Source organism: Ranitomeya variabilis, chromosome 1, assembly GCF_051348905.1.
Source record: "Ranitomeya variabilis isolate aRanVar5 chromosome 1, aRanVar5.hap1, whole genome shotgun sequence".
NCBI lineage: Eukaryota > Metazoa > Chordata > Amphibia > Anura > Dendrobatidae > Ranitomeya > Ranitomeya variabilis.
In genome coordinates this window covers 457,165,289-457,182,029 of record NC_135232.1, presented here as the reverse complement: position 1 = coordinate 457,182,029, position 16,741 = coordinate 457,165,289, and the positions used below count along the sequence as shown (strand labels likewise).

The window sequence follows — 16,741 nt, the reverse complement described above, 5'->3', positions numbered from 1 at the left end:
AGCCACCTTGTACAGCGGTAATGCTGCATGTGTGCAAGGTGGCTCATAAACGTATTCTCCTCGCACATGTGGAACTGAAAACACGTCTGAAATGTGTCCTCTGTCTGACCATTTAACCGTCCCGGTGGTGTGACTTTCCTTTGTAATGACACGCTGCATCCCCCTTGGTAGCGCTGCCCGTCTTCTGGCATCATTGTTTGGCTGGCTGCGCCTCTGCGGCCGCCCTGACCCACACAACGCCCCTCGGTGTCTTATTTAATGGGACTGCGAGGGTGTGATTGATGGGCATGATCAGTGCATCAGTTCGCCTGTCCCTCCTCTCCTTCCGCCTTCTTCGGACTGTGCGGCTTCATGGCCGTGGCATGCGATAAGGGACCAGATGACGCCGCACAGTCTGAAGCGGGTGTAAGGACCCGAGTGTGAGAGGCGAACATATGTGCTGCGCCAGGCCCTGAATCCCAGCCCCGCAGTGTTTTAACAATGTTAAGACACTGCGGGGCTGGGATTCATGGTCATCGCGAACCGCACCGGCCGACATTACATGATGCCAGAAGATGGGCAGCGCTAACAGCGCTAGGCCAGGGGATAACACGACAGCGCAGACTCCTGTACAGCAAATAACAACGCTCAGGAGGCTGCACCCAGCACCAAGGTGGGATTCTTGACATCTGTGCTGCGTCTCATTACAAAGGGAACTCGCGCCTCCAACACAGTTTGACTGTATAAAGGGCTAAATGTTATGCGTGTTTCATTCAGCGTGTGCAAGGAGAAAAATGAAAAGAGCAACCTTTGACTTGTGCAGCACTGCTGCTGCATGAACTATGTGGCTCTTCCACTTTGTAACCCCTGAGGGGGGGTTAAAGGTTACCTTTGAAATTGGTTCAATTAGGCTTCGGCCTACACTCTGCTCCCCCTGCAGAGCCCGGGCTCCAACACCGCCAGTTGGGGCCCGGTACTGCTAGCTGCACAGAGAAAAACACCTTGCCAATGTGTCAGTGGGGTTCAGCACCGCCAGCTGTTCCCCTGCTGTGCAGCCGGCATCGTGTCCTGCAAAAGCCACGCAGGCACAACAGACCCAAAAGCTGCCGCCAGTGCAGGCTTCGGCCTACACTATGCTCCCTCTCCTCCTCCTGCTCCCTCTCCTCCTCCTGCTGACCCCGGGCTCTAACACCGCCAGTTGGGGCCCGGTACTGCTAGCTGCACAGAGAAAAACACCAGCCAATGTGTCAGTGGGGTTCAGCACCGCCAGCTGTTCCCCTGCTGTGCAGCCGGCATCGTGTCCTGCAAAAGCCACGCAGGCACCAGAACTGAAATTGAAGGGAACCTGTCCCCCCTCCCCCAGGCGTTTTTACGTTATCCAGCCACCTTGTACAGCGGTAATGCTGCATGTGTGCAAGGTGGCTCATAAACGTATTCTCCTCGCACATGTGGAACTGAAAACACGTCTGAAATGTGTCCTCTGTCTGACCATTTAACCGTCCCGGTGGTGTGACTTTCCTTTGTAATGACACGCTGCATCCCCCTTGGTAGCGCTGCCCGTCTTCTGGCATCATTGTTTGGCTGGCTGCGCCTCTGCGGCCGCCCTGACCCACACAACGCCCCTCGGTGTCTTATTTATTGGGACTGCGAGGGTGTGATTGATGGGCATGATCAGTGCATCAGTTCGCCTGTCCCTCCTCTCCTTCCGCCTTCTTCGGACTGTGCGGCTTCATGGCCGTGGCATGCGATAAGGGACCAGATGACGCCGCACAGTCTGAAGCGGGTGTAAGGACCCGAGTGTGAGAGGCGAACATATGTGCTGCGCCAGGCCCTGAATCCCAGCCCCGCAGTGTTTTAACAATGTTAAGACACTGCGGGGCTGGGATTCATGGTCATCGCGAACCGCACCGGCCGACATTACATGATGCCAGAAGATGGGCAGCGCTAACAGCGCTAGGCCAGGGGATAACACGACAGCGCAGACTCCTGTACAGCAAATAACAACGCTCAGGAGGCTGCACCCAGCACCAAGGTGGGATTCTTGACATCTGTGCTGCGTCTCATTACAAAGGGAACTCGCGCCTCCAACACAGTTTGACTGTATAAAGGGCTAAATGTTATGCGTGTTTCATTCAGCGTGTGCAAGGAGAAAAATGAAAAGAGCAACCTTTGACTTGTGCAGCACTGCTGCTGCATGAACTATGTGGCTCTTCTACTTTGTAACCCCTGAGGGGGGGTTAAAGGTTACCTTTGAAATTGGTTCAATTAGGCTTCGGCCTACACTCTGCTCCCCCTGCAGAGCCCGGGCTCCAACACCGCCAGTTGGGGCCCGGTACTGCTAGCTGCACAGAGAAAAACACCTCGCCAATGTGTCAGTGGGGTTCAGCACCGCCAGCTGTTCCCCTGCTGTGCAGCCGGCATCGTGTCCTGCAAAAGCCACGCAGGCACAACAGACCCAAAGCTGCCGCCAGTGCAGGCTTCGGCCTACACTATGCTCCCTCTCCTCCTCCTGCTCCCTCTCCTCCTCCTGCTGACCCCGGGCTCTAACACCGCCAGTTGGGGCCCGGTACTGCTAGCTGCACAGAGAAAAACACCAGCCAATGTGTCAGTGGGGTTCAGCACCGCCAGCTGTTCCCCTGCTGTGCAGCCGGCATCGTGTCCTGCAAAAGCCACGCAGGCACTTGCTCTTGTACCTTCTGCTCCCCATCCTGGTTCCAGTACCGTCAGCTGGTTCCGGGCAGAGCCTTTGGCTTAGGTGCCTCCCTCTGGGTATCCGAGTTCCACCAACGTCAGGTGGTCCTTGGTAGTGCTTTCAGGCACGGGTACCTCCTGCTTAGTAACCGGGTTCCAGTAACGTCAGCTGGTCCTCGGTAGTTCCATTGGCTCTTGGACCTTCGGCTACCCATCCGGGTTCCAGCACCGTCAGCTGGTTCTCGGCAGTGTCTTTTGCTCTTGTACCTTCTGCTCCCCATCCTGGTTCCAGTACCGTCAGCTGGTTCCGGGCAGAGCCTTTGGCTTAGGTGCCTCCCTCTGGGTATCCGAGTTCCACCAACGTCAGGTGGTCCTTGGTAGTGCTTTCAGGCACGGGTACCTCCTGCTTAGTAACCGGGTTCCAGTAACGTCAGCTGGTCCTCGGTAGTTCCATTGGCTCTTGGACCTTCGGGTAGCCATCCGAGTTCCAGTTCCATCAGCTGGTTCTCGGCATTTTCTCAGCCTTCTTGTACCTTCTGCTACATTTCCAAGTTCAAGAGACTAAACACGATGACCCGGAAGACCACCCCTAAGATGACGACGACAACAGAGACGACAACCACCGTGATGACGACGACCCTGGAGACGATGACCCTGAAGACCACCCCGATGACGACGACCCCGGAGACCACCCCGATGACGACGACCCCGGAGACGACGACCCTGGAGACGACGACGACCTGGAAGACCGAGAAGCAGAAGAACAAGAGGCTGCAGAACAAAGAGCAGAAGGACATTAAGCATAACACTAAATATCAGAGCAAAAAATATTATCTAAATTATAAGCAGAAGAAGACTAAGCAGTGTATGGGGGTGAGTCCGTTCCTCCTCGTGGTGCCCCTGGATAAAGCCTGATGCTGCAGGCCAAACTGAACGCGGACAAATGTAACTGTTTTGTGACAGGCAGAACGGAAGGTGTAATCTTCAAACTTTTATAGATAACAACTACGGGAATGCCTGTCACAAATAAGAATATGATGAAGTAGAATATGATGAACATAATAGTAAAATAAAAAGAATATGAACAATGTAACCCAAAAAATAATAGGTAGAAGATGAAGAAGAAGATGAATAAGGTGAAGAAGTTGATGTCAAAGAAGCTGATGATGAGGATAATGAAGAAGAAAGCGTGGGAGAAGTAAAAAAGAAGGTGCAGGGCGTGGAAGTAGTGAAACATCAATATCTGACATAAAAAAAAAAAAAATTAACATACTCAAATTCTTTCTAACGCCGAACGTCATAAAAAAAAAAAAAAATCCTGCTATTCTATTACATTGGGCTAAACCTCTGTGCCTTTAATATCTCCGCCACGTCCCCCAATACATCCTACATTATTCTTAGTTGTTTTCCTTCATGTAGAATGAACCTACAAGTTTATAAAGGGTTTATTTTAATTCCGATATTTTCGTCCCATTGACTTGCATTGGGATCGGGTATCGGTATCGGATTGGATCCGATATTTTGACGGTATCGGCCGATACTTTCCGATACCGATACTTTCCGATATCGGAAAGTATCGCTCAACACTAGTGGCCAGCTTTACCATCTGAGAAAATAAAGAACCTCATCCACAACTACCACAAAAGACTTCAAGCTGTCATTAATGTTATAGGGGGCAATACACAATATTAAGAAATGGGGTATGTGAACTTTTGATCAGGGTCATTTGGATGTTTTGGGTTGTCATTATGAGTTAAAAAGAGAAAACACACAGTAGTTTGACAATAAATGGCTTTACCCAACCACTAACCATGAGTGGAGAAAAAGTGTTGGTGTTATCATTCATATTCTCTGAAAAAAGGCCAAGAAAGCAAAAATTCTGGTGGGGTTTAAAAACTTTTGTGCACAACTGTACATAGATACATTGGGAAGCATGTATCAGCTGTCATATTCACTTCAACTAAAAGTATGAGCACTAAGAAAGGAATGCAAGTTTCTAATCACTCAGTTGCATTTGAGGTAGGCACGAGAAGCCTACTTTAGGTAAAACGTCAAGGCTGGTTTATATAGACTCCATAAACCATGCCTTGTTGCGTTTAGAGAACTCTTGATGTGCCTACACAGTGCCATAATAAGTGCCCACAAGTGACACCATTTTGAAAACTAGATCCCCAAAGGAACTTATCTAGATGTGTGGTGTGCATTTTGAACCCCCAGGTACTTCACAGAAGTTTATAATGTTGAGCCGTGAAAAAAAAAAATCTAATTTTTTCCACAAAAATGATCTTTTATCCCCAAAATTTTTATTTTCATAAGGGTAATAGAAGAAATTGGATCCAAAAAGTTGTTTAATTTCTACCAAGTATGCTGATACTCCATATACGAGGGAATTGAGAACGAACACCATGTCGCATTTGGAGAGCCCCTGAGGTGCCTAAATAGTGGAAACCCCCTACAAGTGACCCCATTTTGTAAACTAGGCCACCAAAAGAATGTATCCAAATGTGTGGTGAGCACATTGAACCCCAGGTGCTTCACAGAAAATTATAACATTGAGCGGTGAAAATAATAAAAAAAAATTTTCCATAAAAATTATGTTTAGACCCCATTTTTTTATTTTCACAAGGGTAACAGGAGAAAATGGCCCCCAAAATCTGTTGTGCAATTTCTTCTGAGTATGTGGAGGAAAACAACTGTTCAGGCTCATGGCAGGGCGTGGAAGGGAAGGAGTGACATTTTAGAATGCAGACTGTGATTGAATGGCCTGCGGGTGTCATGAAGCGTTTGGAGAGTCCTGATCTACCTAAAAAGTGGAAACTCCCCCACTAGTGACCCTATATTAAGACTGATCTAGTGTTTTCCCGACATGTGATTTTTTTAATGTAGTGTCATATATGAGTTATATTTATGTAGTGTACGTCAGGTTGGCATACTTGAGTAGTGAACAATGCATCAGGTTGGCATTTGAGTCGTGTGATGAACGTCAGGTTGGCATATGTGAGTTGTGTGAGTTGTGTAAGTCAGAAGTTCATTTATTAGTCGGTGGATGAGCGGTAGACTGAAACATTCTTACATGCACTGTGACGGAGTATGCGACAGAATAGAAAGAGACACCAGGCCGATAAACAATCCAACAAGATTTATTGGAACAGGGAACAGGGACAACACAAATGAAAGTAATTCTGTAGCGTCCGCAATGAGTCCAGAATGAGTCCACACAAAGGGAGCAGATCCGGGGGCGCCACGTGGCAATCCGATGCCAGGGAAATAGAAATAGTCCTTGAGTGAATTCAATGGCTTCAGCAGATGAGGGCCACAACACAGTCCAATGTGGCAGCTTTTAACCCTCCACACACTGGAACCAGGATCTCGCCTCAGCATAAGATCCCAGCCCTTCGCAAGTCGCCCCACAACTGAATCAGCCAACACATGAGTCTGTTGTTCTGTGTCCTGGGATCCACCCTTCCATGGGGGAGGGCTCCCCCCACTGGTTGTTAACTCAAGCCTGATTACATGGCAGTCCAGGGACACAGGCTGGGGGAGGGACACACTGTTACATACACGGACCAGGTTTGTCAGGACAGGTGTTAATAAATGGTCTCCTTTCACATCTCCTTTCTGTAATACACTTTGTACCTTTTTTGCATCTTTCCTTTTATCAGGACTTCACCGGGGAAATGTTGCCCTGGTCCAACACGGGCGCTTTCAGTTCCAGAGGTACTGGGGCCCCCTCCTTCCTGACATCCAAATCTTAGGGCCTTAATCACTGCTTACTGCAACTGAAGGAAGGTCCCGGTCTGGCCTGCACATCGTTATAGTACCAAAGCATTGTACATTGCCATCTGTACAATGTGCTCGACCATCTTGTTGTACCACGCCTTGGTTTTTCTCAAGGCATTGTACAGCTGGAGGACTTTATCAGAGACATCAACTCCCCCTATGTTCTTGTTGTACCCCAGTACACAGTGTGGTTTGAGGATCTGTGTAGAGGTACTTCATACAGTGCTGGGGGTGCTGCCATCATTTATTTATGGTGGTCAAGAAAAAGACATCCCTCTTGTCCTTGACCACCAGCATGTTGTTGCTACATTTGGCTCTGCTCATGCCCTTTCTGAGCAGCTGCCCAATTAGCATCTTAGGGAGTCCTCTCTGATTTTTGTGGACACTACCACAGGCTGCGGTAGCTGGCGCAGGGAGGGACTTGAACAGTGGGATGCTGGTATAAATGTTATCTACATAGAGATGAAAACTTTGATCCAGTAGTGGGTGAACCAAATCCCACACAATTTTCCCACTCACTCTCAGGACAGGGGGGCATTCAGGGGGTTGATTCCAGATGTCCTTCCCTTAATAAATCCTAAACCCTGAGGTACTCACACACAGTTTGTATAGCATAATCCCATACCTGTCCCACTTATTGGGAAGGTACTGTCAGAATTTAAACCTCTCCTTAAAATGGATTTGGTAGAGGATTTCATCCACGCAGATGTTCCTTTGGGGGTTATACACCTCAGCAAACTTGTTGCTGAAGTGCTCAATGACCAGCCAAACTTTGAAAGTGGGTCAAACTTGGGTTCATCTCGGCAGTACATTGTGCATTAGCACTGTAATGCAAGAATTTGTGGATAGGTTCAAATGCGGTACAATGGAGCGTTATACAAAACGTCAACAGTTTAATATTGCCAAATTTCTGGCTTCTTCACTATCCCCATATGAAGAGCCAGTCCCCAAAACTTGATAACATAATTTCTGAGGCATCTACAAGGGTTCAGTTGGCAAATGTGTTTACAAATTGGACTGCGACACCATGAGATTTACATAATCCTCAGAGAAAAGGACTTTGATAAAGTCCATTTCTGTGAGTCAAGTGGTGTCAAATTGGATTCCTGATTGCGCCACAGAATCAGGATTCTGTGACTCATAATTTTCGGAAGGTGAGGCCCATACGGAATCAGTAACAGTGGGCGCTGGTTCATTTTCTGCCCTGGGGCGTCTGTGTGGTGGTTTGGTATTACTAGAGGAAGAGGAAGAGGAGTCGTAAAAATAAAGAAAGGTGGAATCCTCTCCCTCTCTGTCAATGTAGGAGGCAAGGAAAGCGTATGCCTCCTTTGTTGAATTATGGGTTTGGGACGAGTGGGACAAGATTTTTTCACTAATGTAGTGTTTGTGTGTGTGTACCAAATTTTATTCAGGTGTGTTTATGATTGGTGTAAACTTATTTTTTTATTTATAAGGAAAAAAAAAAGAAATGAATATAGAAAGAAAAATATAAAAATTTAGTCAAATGAAAAACAAACTTGCTAAACAGACGTCAGTAAAAAACAAGCCACTGAACGCTCGAAACTGACACCAAACCTGATTCCATTCACTAAAAAATACTGTAGTAGTTGACGCTTACTATGATATATTTTACTGTCCCTAATCTAATTTATTTTTTGATTCTCTTTAAAAAAAAAAAACCTCCAACAACTAGAGATAGATCACTGATGTGCGTCAGTGATGAGCGCTTAACGGCTGTAAGACGCACGGAAGATTCTTTTTTACCGCGCTGACACAAACTCAATTCAGTAAAAAATACTGTAGTAGTCGACGATTAGTATGGTACATTCAATTGTCCCTAATCTAAATTTATTTTTTTAATTCTTTTTTTTTATAAAAAAAAAAAACTCCAATAACCAAAGATTGATTATTGATGCGTGTCAGTGATCAGGATCAGCGCTCAACGGCTGTAAGACGCACAGATGATTTCTTTTTCCAAACTGACACTAACTCAATTCACTAAAAAATACTGTAGTAGTCAACGATTACTATGGTATATTTTTCTGTCCTAATCTAAATTATTTTTTGATTCTCTTTAAAAAAGCAAAACTTAAATAACAGGAGGTTAATCCCTGATGTGCATCAGTGATCAGCGCTCAACGGCTGTAGGATGCAAGGATGATTCTTTTTTCCTTGCAGACACAAACTCAATTCAGTAAAAAATACTGTAGTAGACAAGGATTACTGCAGTATGCTTTTACTGTTCCTAACTAATCTTATCCGCTAATCTAAATTATTTTTTACTTGTATTCTTTTTACACCAAAAAACAAATGGAGGCCTGTCAATGATGTTCGTCACTGACCAGTGATTAACGGCAGTGGAACGTGCACACACAGACGTAATGCAAAAAAAGGATGAAAAAATACAGGAGGAAAAAAAAGGCCTTGCCAAAAATGAGCACAGATGCTAATCAGTGGTGTACGTCTGATAAGCAGCTCAGTGGCTGAAGGACACAAACACGGAGATGGTGCAAAGGTGGCTGGGTTGGGGAATAGTGTAAAAAATAATTGAAAACAGTGAGGACTGATCAACGCTCAGCGGCTGCAAGATGCACATACAGAGGTGGTGCATAGTTTGTGGGGGGAGAGGATAGAGATAAAAAACAAAATTCCTGGAAACCTGTGAGCACGGACGTTGATCAGTGATTTTTGTCACTGATCAGCGCTCGGTGGCTGCAAAACGCATGAAAAATAATAACACCTGCCAAAAAACAAGAAATCTAATACTGATCTGCGTTCGGTGGCAGAAGGGGAAGAGGGTGGAGAAGGGGTGAGGGGTTGGAAATGGGGGGAAGGGGTGAGAGGGGGAGTAGAGAAAGATCAGGCAAGGATGTTATGTGATCACATCAGATGAGAGAGAAATTAAAGAAAAAATTCTGACTTTTTTTTGCAGTCACCGTTAAGCCATCAATAACGGCAATTGCAACACTGGGGTTGGTAAAAACGGACCCGAATATTGTTTTCTGGGGTCTCAGCTACCTATGACAACCGAGACCCTGGAGAAATTCCGACTCTAGGGGCTCTATATACTTTTTCCACAGCTCCGTTAAAAAACAGTGCTGTGGTTTAAGTACCCTTAATTGCAGCCCTGAAAAGGCGTATTGGCGGTCAGGGGGCACGAAGGTGCTGTCCGAAATGCGCGTCAGGGTGGACAGACGTACCCTCTGGACCCCACTGCTACATGATAGGTAATTGTACGGAACTTTTCATTCAAACTACCCTGACTCTGTATATACCTTATAGTTCAGCACTATGGCACTTTATTATATGTTACAATGACTATGCCGTGCTACATATTAAACAGCTGTGCACCATATGGCAGCATTATGATTTCTGAGATATACTCACTTCCCTATGACATTATACTGTCTAAATGGCGTTAATATTATGCAAGAATGATTTACTTGGTACTGTTGCACTCAATTGGGAAGTAATTTCTCTTCTGCCTGTATTTTGTCCATTGTGCTATTGTCTGTCCTTAGCGTTTTTAATGTGATATTCACAGTGGTTGCAAAATCCTCTTTTACTGCTTAATAATAAAGTTTATTTGTTCATAATTTTTGGACTGATTCCGATTGTTATTTTTTCTTCTCTCTTGTACTTATGGTAGCTGACGATTAGTCCATATTTAGCCCTAATTGTTTCATTGGTGTGGCAATTCCCTATATGTTTCTATGATTTGGATATTTACATTTAAACCAATGTTATTCATTAACTATCTTTATACCATTGGATAAGTAAAATTTTAGAAAGTTTTACCCTCCCATACACTAAGCTTCCTAGAGGCAGGAATGACACTTGAGGTTCCTCAGGAGCGGAAACATTTTTGAGGGGTTCCTCTACAGTAAAAGGTGAGAAAACAGTATAGAAAAAAGAAAGCTAGGGTTTCGTAACCAAACGTCACACACATTTGTAATATTTGTGAGATGCCGTTAGGCATTCAGTATCTGTGTTACAAGGTCTGACGGTAATCTCCATACCAGCTACACTTTTGACAGTTCTAACATAGTAAAGCATTACATTTTATTATGGTCATTGTTGTGAATTTGGTTTGTGGGCTCCCCCGGTGGTCTGTTATGGTAGTGCCTCTTATGTGCCTTCCTCCATCTCTGATTACCTGTCGCCACCCTTTAGGGGAGTTTCCTATTTAAGGCTGCTTGGCTGTTAGTCATATGCCGGCCAACAATGTGTCAGTAGCATTCTGTTGCATTCTCCTGCCTCAAGTTCCTGTTCAGCTAAGTGGAATTTCGTTTCTTGTTTATGCTATTTTTGTCCAGCTATCTGCTATGTGACTCTTCAGTGCTGGAAGCTCTCGGGGACGGAAATTACTACTCCAGTGGCATGAGTTGTCACTGGAGTTTAAGGTAATTTCTGGATGGTGTTTTTTGAGTAGTGTTTTTTAAGTTGACCGTGAAGTAACTCTTTCCTATCCTTCTGCTATCTAGTAAGCGGACCTCACTGTGCTAAATCTGCTGTTCATCCTATGTATGTCATTTCCTCTGAACTCACCGTCAATATCTGTGGGGGGCCTGCTATCTCCTTTTGGGGTCATCACTGGAGGTAAGGCAGGCCTGTATATTCCTCTTACAGGGGTAGTTAGATCTCCGGCTGGCGCGTGGTGTCTAGGGCATCGTAGGTACACCCCCTGGCTACTTCCAGTGTTGTGTCAGGTTCAGGTCACGGTCAACTTTAGTTTCCATCACCCGAGAGCTAGTCCGTTTGTTATTTTTATTTCCCCTGCCATTGGGGTAATCATAACAGTTTGGCCGGCCCGTAAAAATCTATGTGTTGGAATATGCACTAAAGCAGGAAAGGAGGAGAAAAGGTTTTTTTTTTTTCTGTGTTAGAAAGTGCACCCTGGTTGCTCATTTGTATTTCTTGCTTAAACTGCAGTCTTCAGCCTTTTTTTTTTTTTTTTTCCTCCTCTCCTCTTAACCTCTGAATGGCTTGGGTTACACCCATTTGTATCATGGATCCACTGAGTTTAGTTGCAGGTTTGAATAACCTTGCGACAAAAGTACAGAATTTACAAGATTTTGTTATACGTGCTCCAATGTCTGAACCTAAGATTCCTCTGCCTGAATACTTTACCGGAGACAGATCCCGGTTTTTGAGTTTCAGAGAAAATTGCAAATTATTTTTGTCTCTGAGATCTCACTCTGCTGGTGATCATATACAACAAGTTAAAATTGTTATTTCTCTACTGCGCGGCGACCCACAAAGTTGGGCATTTGCATTATCGCCAGGGGATCCTGCGTTGTTAAATGTAGATGCGTTTTTCCAGGCTTTGGGGTTGCTTTATGAAGAACCTAATCTAGAGATTTTGGCTGAGAAAGCCTTGATAACTCTTTCCCAAGGGCAAGAGGAAGCTGAGATATACTGCCAGAAATTCCGTAAATGGTCGGTGCTTACTAAATGGAATGAGTGCGCTTTAGCAGCTAATTTCAGAGAAGGTCTCTCTGATGCCGTGAAGGATGTCATGGTGGGGTTCCCTGTACCTACAGGTCTGAATGATGCCATGAAATTGGTTATCCAGATTGATCGGCGTTTGCGGGAGCGCAAATCTGTGCACCATATGGCGGTGTCTTCTGAGGAAAAATCTGTGCACCATATGGCGGTATCTTCTGAGCAAAAACCTGTGCACCATATGGCGGTGTCTTCTGAGCAAAGACCTGTGCACCATTTGGCGGTGACCTCTGAAAAGGCACTAGAGAATATGCAATGCGATCGTGTTTTGTCTAGAGGCGAACGTCAGAATTACAGGCGCAAAAATGGGTTGTGCTTCTACTGTGGAGATCCAGCTCATGTTATATCAGCATGCTCTAAACGTATAAATAAGCTTGATAAAAAGGTTGATAAAAGGGTTGATAAATCTTTTTCCACAGGTACCTTGCAGTCAAAATTTCTTTTGTCCGTGACATTGATTTGTACCTTATCATCTGTTACTGTGAATGCTTATGTGGATTCTGGCGCCGCTCTGAGTCTCATGGATTGGTCCTTTGCCAAGCGTTGTGGGTTTGATTTGGAGCCGTTGGAAGTTTCTATTCCCCTGAAGGGTATTGATTCTACACCTTTTGGCTAGCAATAAACCACAATATTGGACACAAGTGACTATGCGTCTTACCCCAGACCATCAGGAGATTATTCGTTTCCTTGTGTTATACAACCTACATGATGTCTTAGTGCTTGGATTACCATGGTTACAGATTCATAATCCCGTCTTGGACTGGAAATCTATGTCTGTGTTGAGCTGGGGATGTCGGGGTATTCATGGGGATGCACCTTTGGTTCCCATTTCTTCATCTACTCCCTCTGAGATCCCAGCATTTCTGTCAGATTTTTATGATGTCTTTCAAGAGCCTAAAATTGATTCTCTCCCTCCTCACAGAGAGTGTGACTGCGCTATTGAATTGATCCCCGGTAGTAAATTTCCTAAGGGTCGCTTATTTAATTTGTCTGTACCTGAACATACTGCTATGCGGGAGTATATCAGAGAGTCTTTGGAAAAGGGTCATATTCGCCCCTCTTTGTCTCCACTAGGGGCAGGATTTTTCTTTGTAGGTAAAAAGGATGGTTCATTGAGACCTTGTATCGACTATCGACTTTTGAATAAGATTACAATTAAATACCAGTACCCGTTACCTTTACTGACTGATCTGTTTGCTCGCATAAAGGGGGCTAAGTGGTTCACTAAGATCGATCTACGTGGTGCGTATAATTTGGTGCGGATTAAGCAGGGGGATGAGTGGAAGACCGCATTTAATATGCCTGAAGGCCATTTCGAGTATTTGGTAATGCCTTTCGGTCTCGCGAATGCCCCTTCCGTTTTTCAGTCCTTTATGCACGATATTTTCCGTGAATATCTGGATAAGTTTATGATTGTGTATTTGGATGATATTCTTGTTTTTTCGGAGGACTGGGAATCTCACGTTCAACAAGTCAGGAGAGTTTTTCAGGTTTTGCGAGATAATTCTCTTTTTGTAAAAGGCTCAAAGTAGTTTTGGAGTTCAGAGAATTTCCTTTCTGGGATATATTTTTTCCCCTTCATCTATGGAGATGGACCCTGTCAAGGTTCAGGCTATTTGCGATTGGATACAACCTACTTCTTTGAAGAGTCTGCAGAAGTTCTTGGGTTTTGCTAATTTCTATCGCCGATTTATAGCGGGTTTTTCTGCCATTGCTAAACCTTTGACTGATTTGACCAAAAAGGGTGCTGATGTTGTTAATTGGTCCTCTGCGGCTGTGGAGGCCTTTCAGGAGCTTAAGCGCCGCTTTTCTTCCGCTCCTGTGTTGCGCCAGCCTGATGTGTTGCTTCCGTTCCAGGTTGAAGTAGATGCTTCGGAGATCGGAGCAGGTGCAGTTTTGTCGCAGAAAGATCCTGACTGCTCAGTGATGAGACCATGTGCGTTTTTCTCCCGAAAGTTTTCGCCCGCTGAGCGAAATTATGATGTGGGAAATCGGGAACTTCTGGCCATGAAGTGGGCGTTTGAGGAGTGGCGTCATTGGCTTGAGGGTGCTAGACACCAGGTGGTGGTCCTCACTGACCACAAGAATCTAATTTATCTTGAATCGGCCAGGCGTCTGAATCCTAGACAGGCGTGCTGGTCGTTGTTTTTCTCCCGATTTAACTTTGTGGTGTCATATTTGCCTGGGTCTAAGAATGTGAGGGCGGATGCTCTCTCTAGGAGTTTTGAGCCTGACTCGCCTGGTGATTCCGAACCTACCGGCATCCTGAAGGATGGGGTGATATTGTCAGCTGTCTCCCCAGACCTGCGGCGTTCTTTGCAGGAGTTTCAGGTGGATAGGCCTGATCGCTGTCCGCCTGGTAGACTGTTTGTCCCTGATGATTGGACCAGTAGAGTTATCTCGGAGGTTCATTCTTCCGCGTTGACAGGTCATCCTGGAATTTTTGGCACCAGGGATTTGGTGTCTAGGTCCTTCTGGTGGCCTTCTTTGTCTCGAGATGTGCACATGTTTGTGCAGTCTTGTGATGTTTGTGCTCGGGCCAAGCCCTGCTGTTCTAGGGCCAGTGGGTTGTTGTTGCCCTTGCCTATTCCTAAGAGACCTTGGACGCACATCTCTATGGACTTTATTTCTGACCTTCCGGTTTCTCGTAGGATGTCTGTCATCTGGGTGATTTGTGACCGTTTTTCTAAGATGGTTCATTTGGTACCTTTGCCCAAATTGCCCTCCTCCTCTGACTTGGTTCCTCTATTTTTTCAGAATGTGGTGCGTTTGCATGGTATTCCTGAGAATATAGTGTCTGACAGGGGTACTCAGTTTGTGTCTAGATTCTGGCGGACGTTCTGTGCCAGGATGGACATCGATTTGTCTTTTTCATCTGCATTCCATCCTCAGACTAATGGCCAGACTGAGCGTACTAATCAGACCTTGGAGACTTACTTGAGGTGTTTTGTGTCCGCTGATCAGGATGATTGGCTTGACTTTTTGCCATTGGCAGAGTTTGCCCTTAACAATCGGGCCAGTTCTGCTACTTTGGTTTCTCCATTTTTTTGTAATTCAGGGTTTCACCCTCGGTTTTCGTCCGGTCAATTGGAGTCTTCGGATTGTCCTGGAGTGGATGCTGTGGTTGATAGGATGCATCGGATTTGGGGACAGGTTGTGGACAATCTGAAGTTGTCCCAGGAGAAGACTCAACAGTTCACTAATCGTCATCGGCGTATTGGTCCTCGTCTTTGTGTTGGGGACCTGGTGTGGCTGTCTTCTCGATTTGTTCCTATGAAGGTCTCGTCTCCTAAGTTTAAGCCTCGGTTTATCGGCCCTTATAGGATTCTGGAGGTTCATAATCCTGTGTCCTTTCGTTTGGACCTCCCAGCATCTTTTACTATCCATAATGTTTTCCATCGGTCATTATTGCGGAGGTATGAGGTACCGGTTGTTCCTTCTGCTGATCCACCTGCTCCTGTGTTGGTTGAGGGTGAATTGGAGTATGTGGTGGAAAAGATCTTGGACTCCCGTGTTTCCAGACGGAAACTTCAGTATCTGGTTAAGTGGAAAGGTTATGGCCAGGAGGATAACTCTTGGGTGACAGCATCCGATGTTCATGCTCCCGATTTGGTTCATGCATTTCATAGTGCTCATCCAGATCGCCCTGGTGGTTCTGGTGAGGGTTCGGTGCCCCCTCCTTAAGGGGGGGGTACTGTTGTGAATTTGGTTTGTGGGCTCCCCCGGTGGTCTGTTATGGTAGTGCCTCTTATGTGCCTTCCTCCATCTCTGATTACCTGTCGCCACCCTTTAGGGGAGTTTCCTATTTAAGGCTGCTTGGCTGTTAGTCATATGCCGGCCAACAATGTGTCAGTAGCATTCTGTTGCATTCTCCTGCCTCAAGTTCCAGTTCAGCTAAGTGGAATTTCGTTTCTTGTTTATGCTATTTTTGTCCAGCTATCTGCTATGTGACTCTTCAGTGCTGGAAGCTCTCGGGGACGGAAATTACTACTCCAGTGGCATGAGTTGTCACTGGAGTTTAAGGTAATTTCTGGATGGTGTTTTTTGAGTAGTGTTTTTTAAGTTGACCGTGAAGTAACTCTTTCCTGTCCTTCTGCTATCTAGTAAGCGGACCTCACTGTGCTAAATCTGCTGTTCATCCTATGTATGTCATTTCCTCTGAACTCACCGTCAATATCTGTGGGGGGCCTGCTATCTCCTTTTGGGGTCATCACTGGAGGTAAGGCAGGCCTGTATATTCCTCTTACAGGGGTAGTTAGATCTCCGGCTGGCGCGTGGTGTCTAGGGCATCGTAGGTACACCCCCTGGCTACTTCCAGTGTTGTGTCAGGTTCAGGTCACGGTCAACTTTAGTTTCCATCACCCGAGAGCTAGTCCGTTTGTTATTTTTATTTCCCCTGCCATTGGGGTAATCATAACAGGTCATGCTTACCTCCATTTTTTATCTTTGGTAATTGCGCCTCCTTTAATTTGAAGTCTGATAATTTTGGGGCTCCCTCGAAGTGTTTCACAAGGGTCCAGGCACGAGACAGCACCATTCTGTGAAGGCTGAGAGTCAAAGAACCAATGAGAGTCTAGTAAGAGTTTTTACTGAGAAGTCTTTAATACTGATATGTGGATATAAAAGCGCATTGTTAATAATGTCGCATTCATCCCTCTAAATTACCTTGCCAACAAACCTATCCCTGATTACATTTCTACACAGTTGGTTGAACAATTTTTGTTTGGTTATTTGCTAATATTTGTTTTACGGGTGTGTGCCAGAGATATAACTTCTAGATATGCAC

General features: G+C 45.6%; 1 protein-coding gene across 1 annotated transcript in view; it reads right to left on the bottom strand.

Annotated features, from left to right (window-relative positions):
* Positions 1-16,492, bottom strand: part of LOC143777595 (prostaglandin reductase 1-like) — a 117,279-nt gene extending 100,787 nt beyond the window's left edge. Inside the window, exon 1 of the mRNA XM_077267359.1 lies at positions 16,387-16,492. Coding sequence (XP_077123474.1) covers positions 16,387-16,492 — 106 coding nt within the window. The remainder of the gene's footprint in view (positions 1-16,386) is intronic.
* Positions 16,493-16,741: the final 249 nt, after the last annotated feature.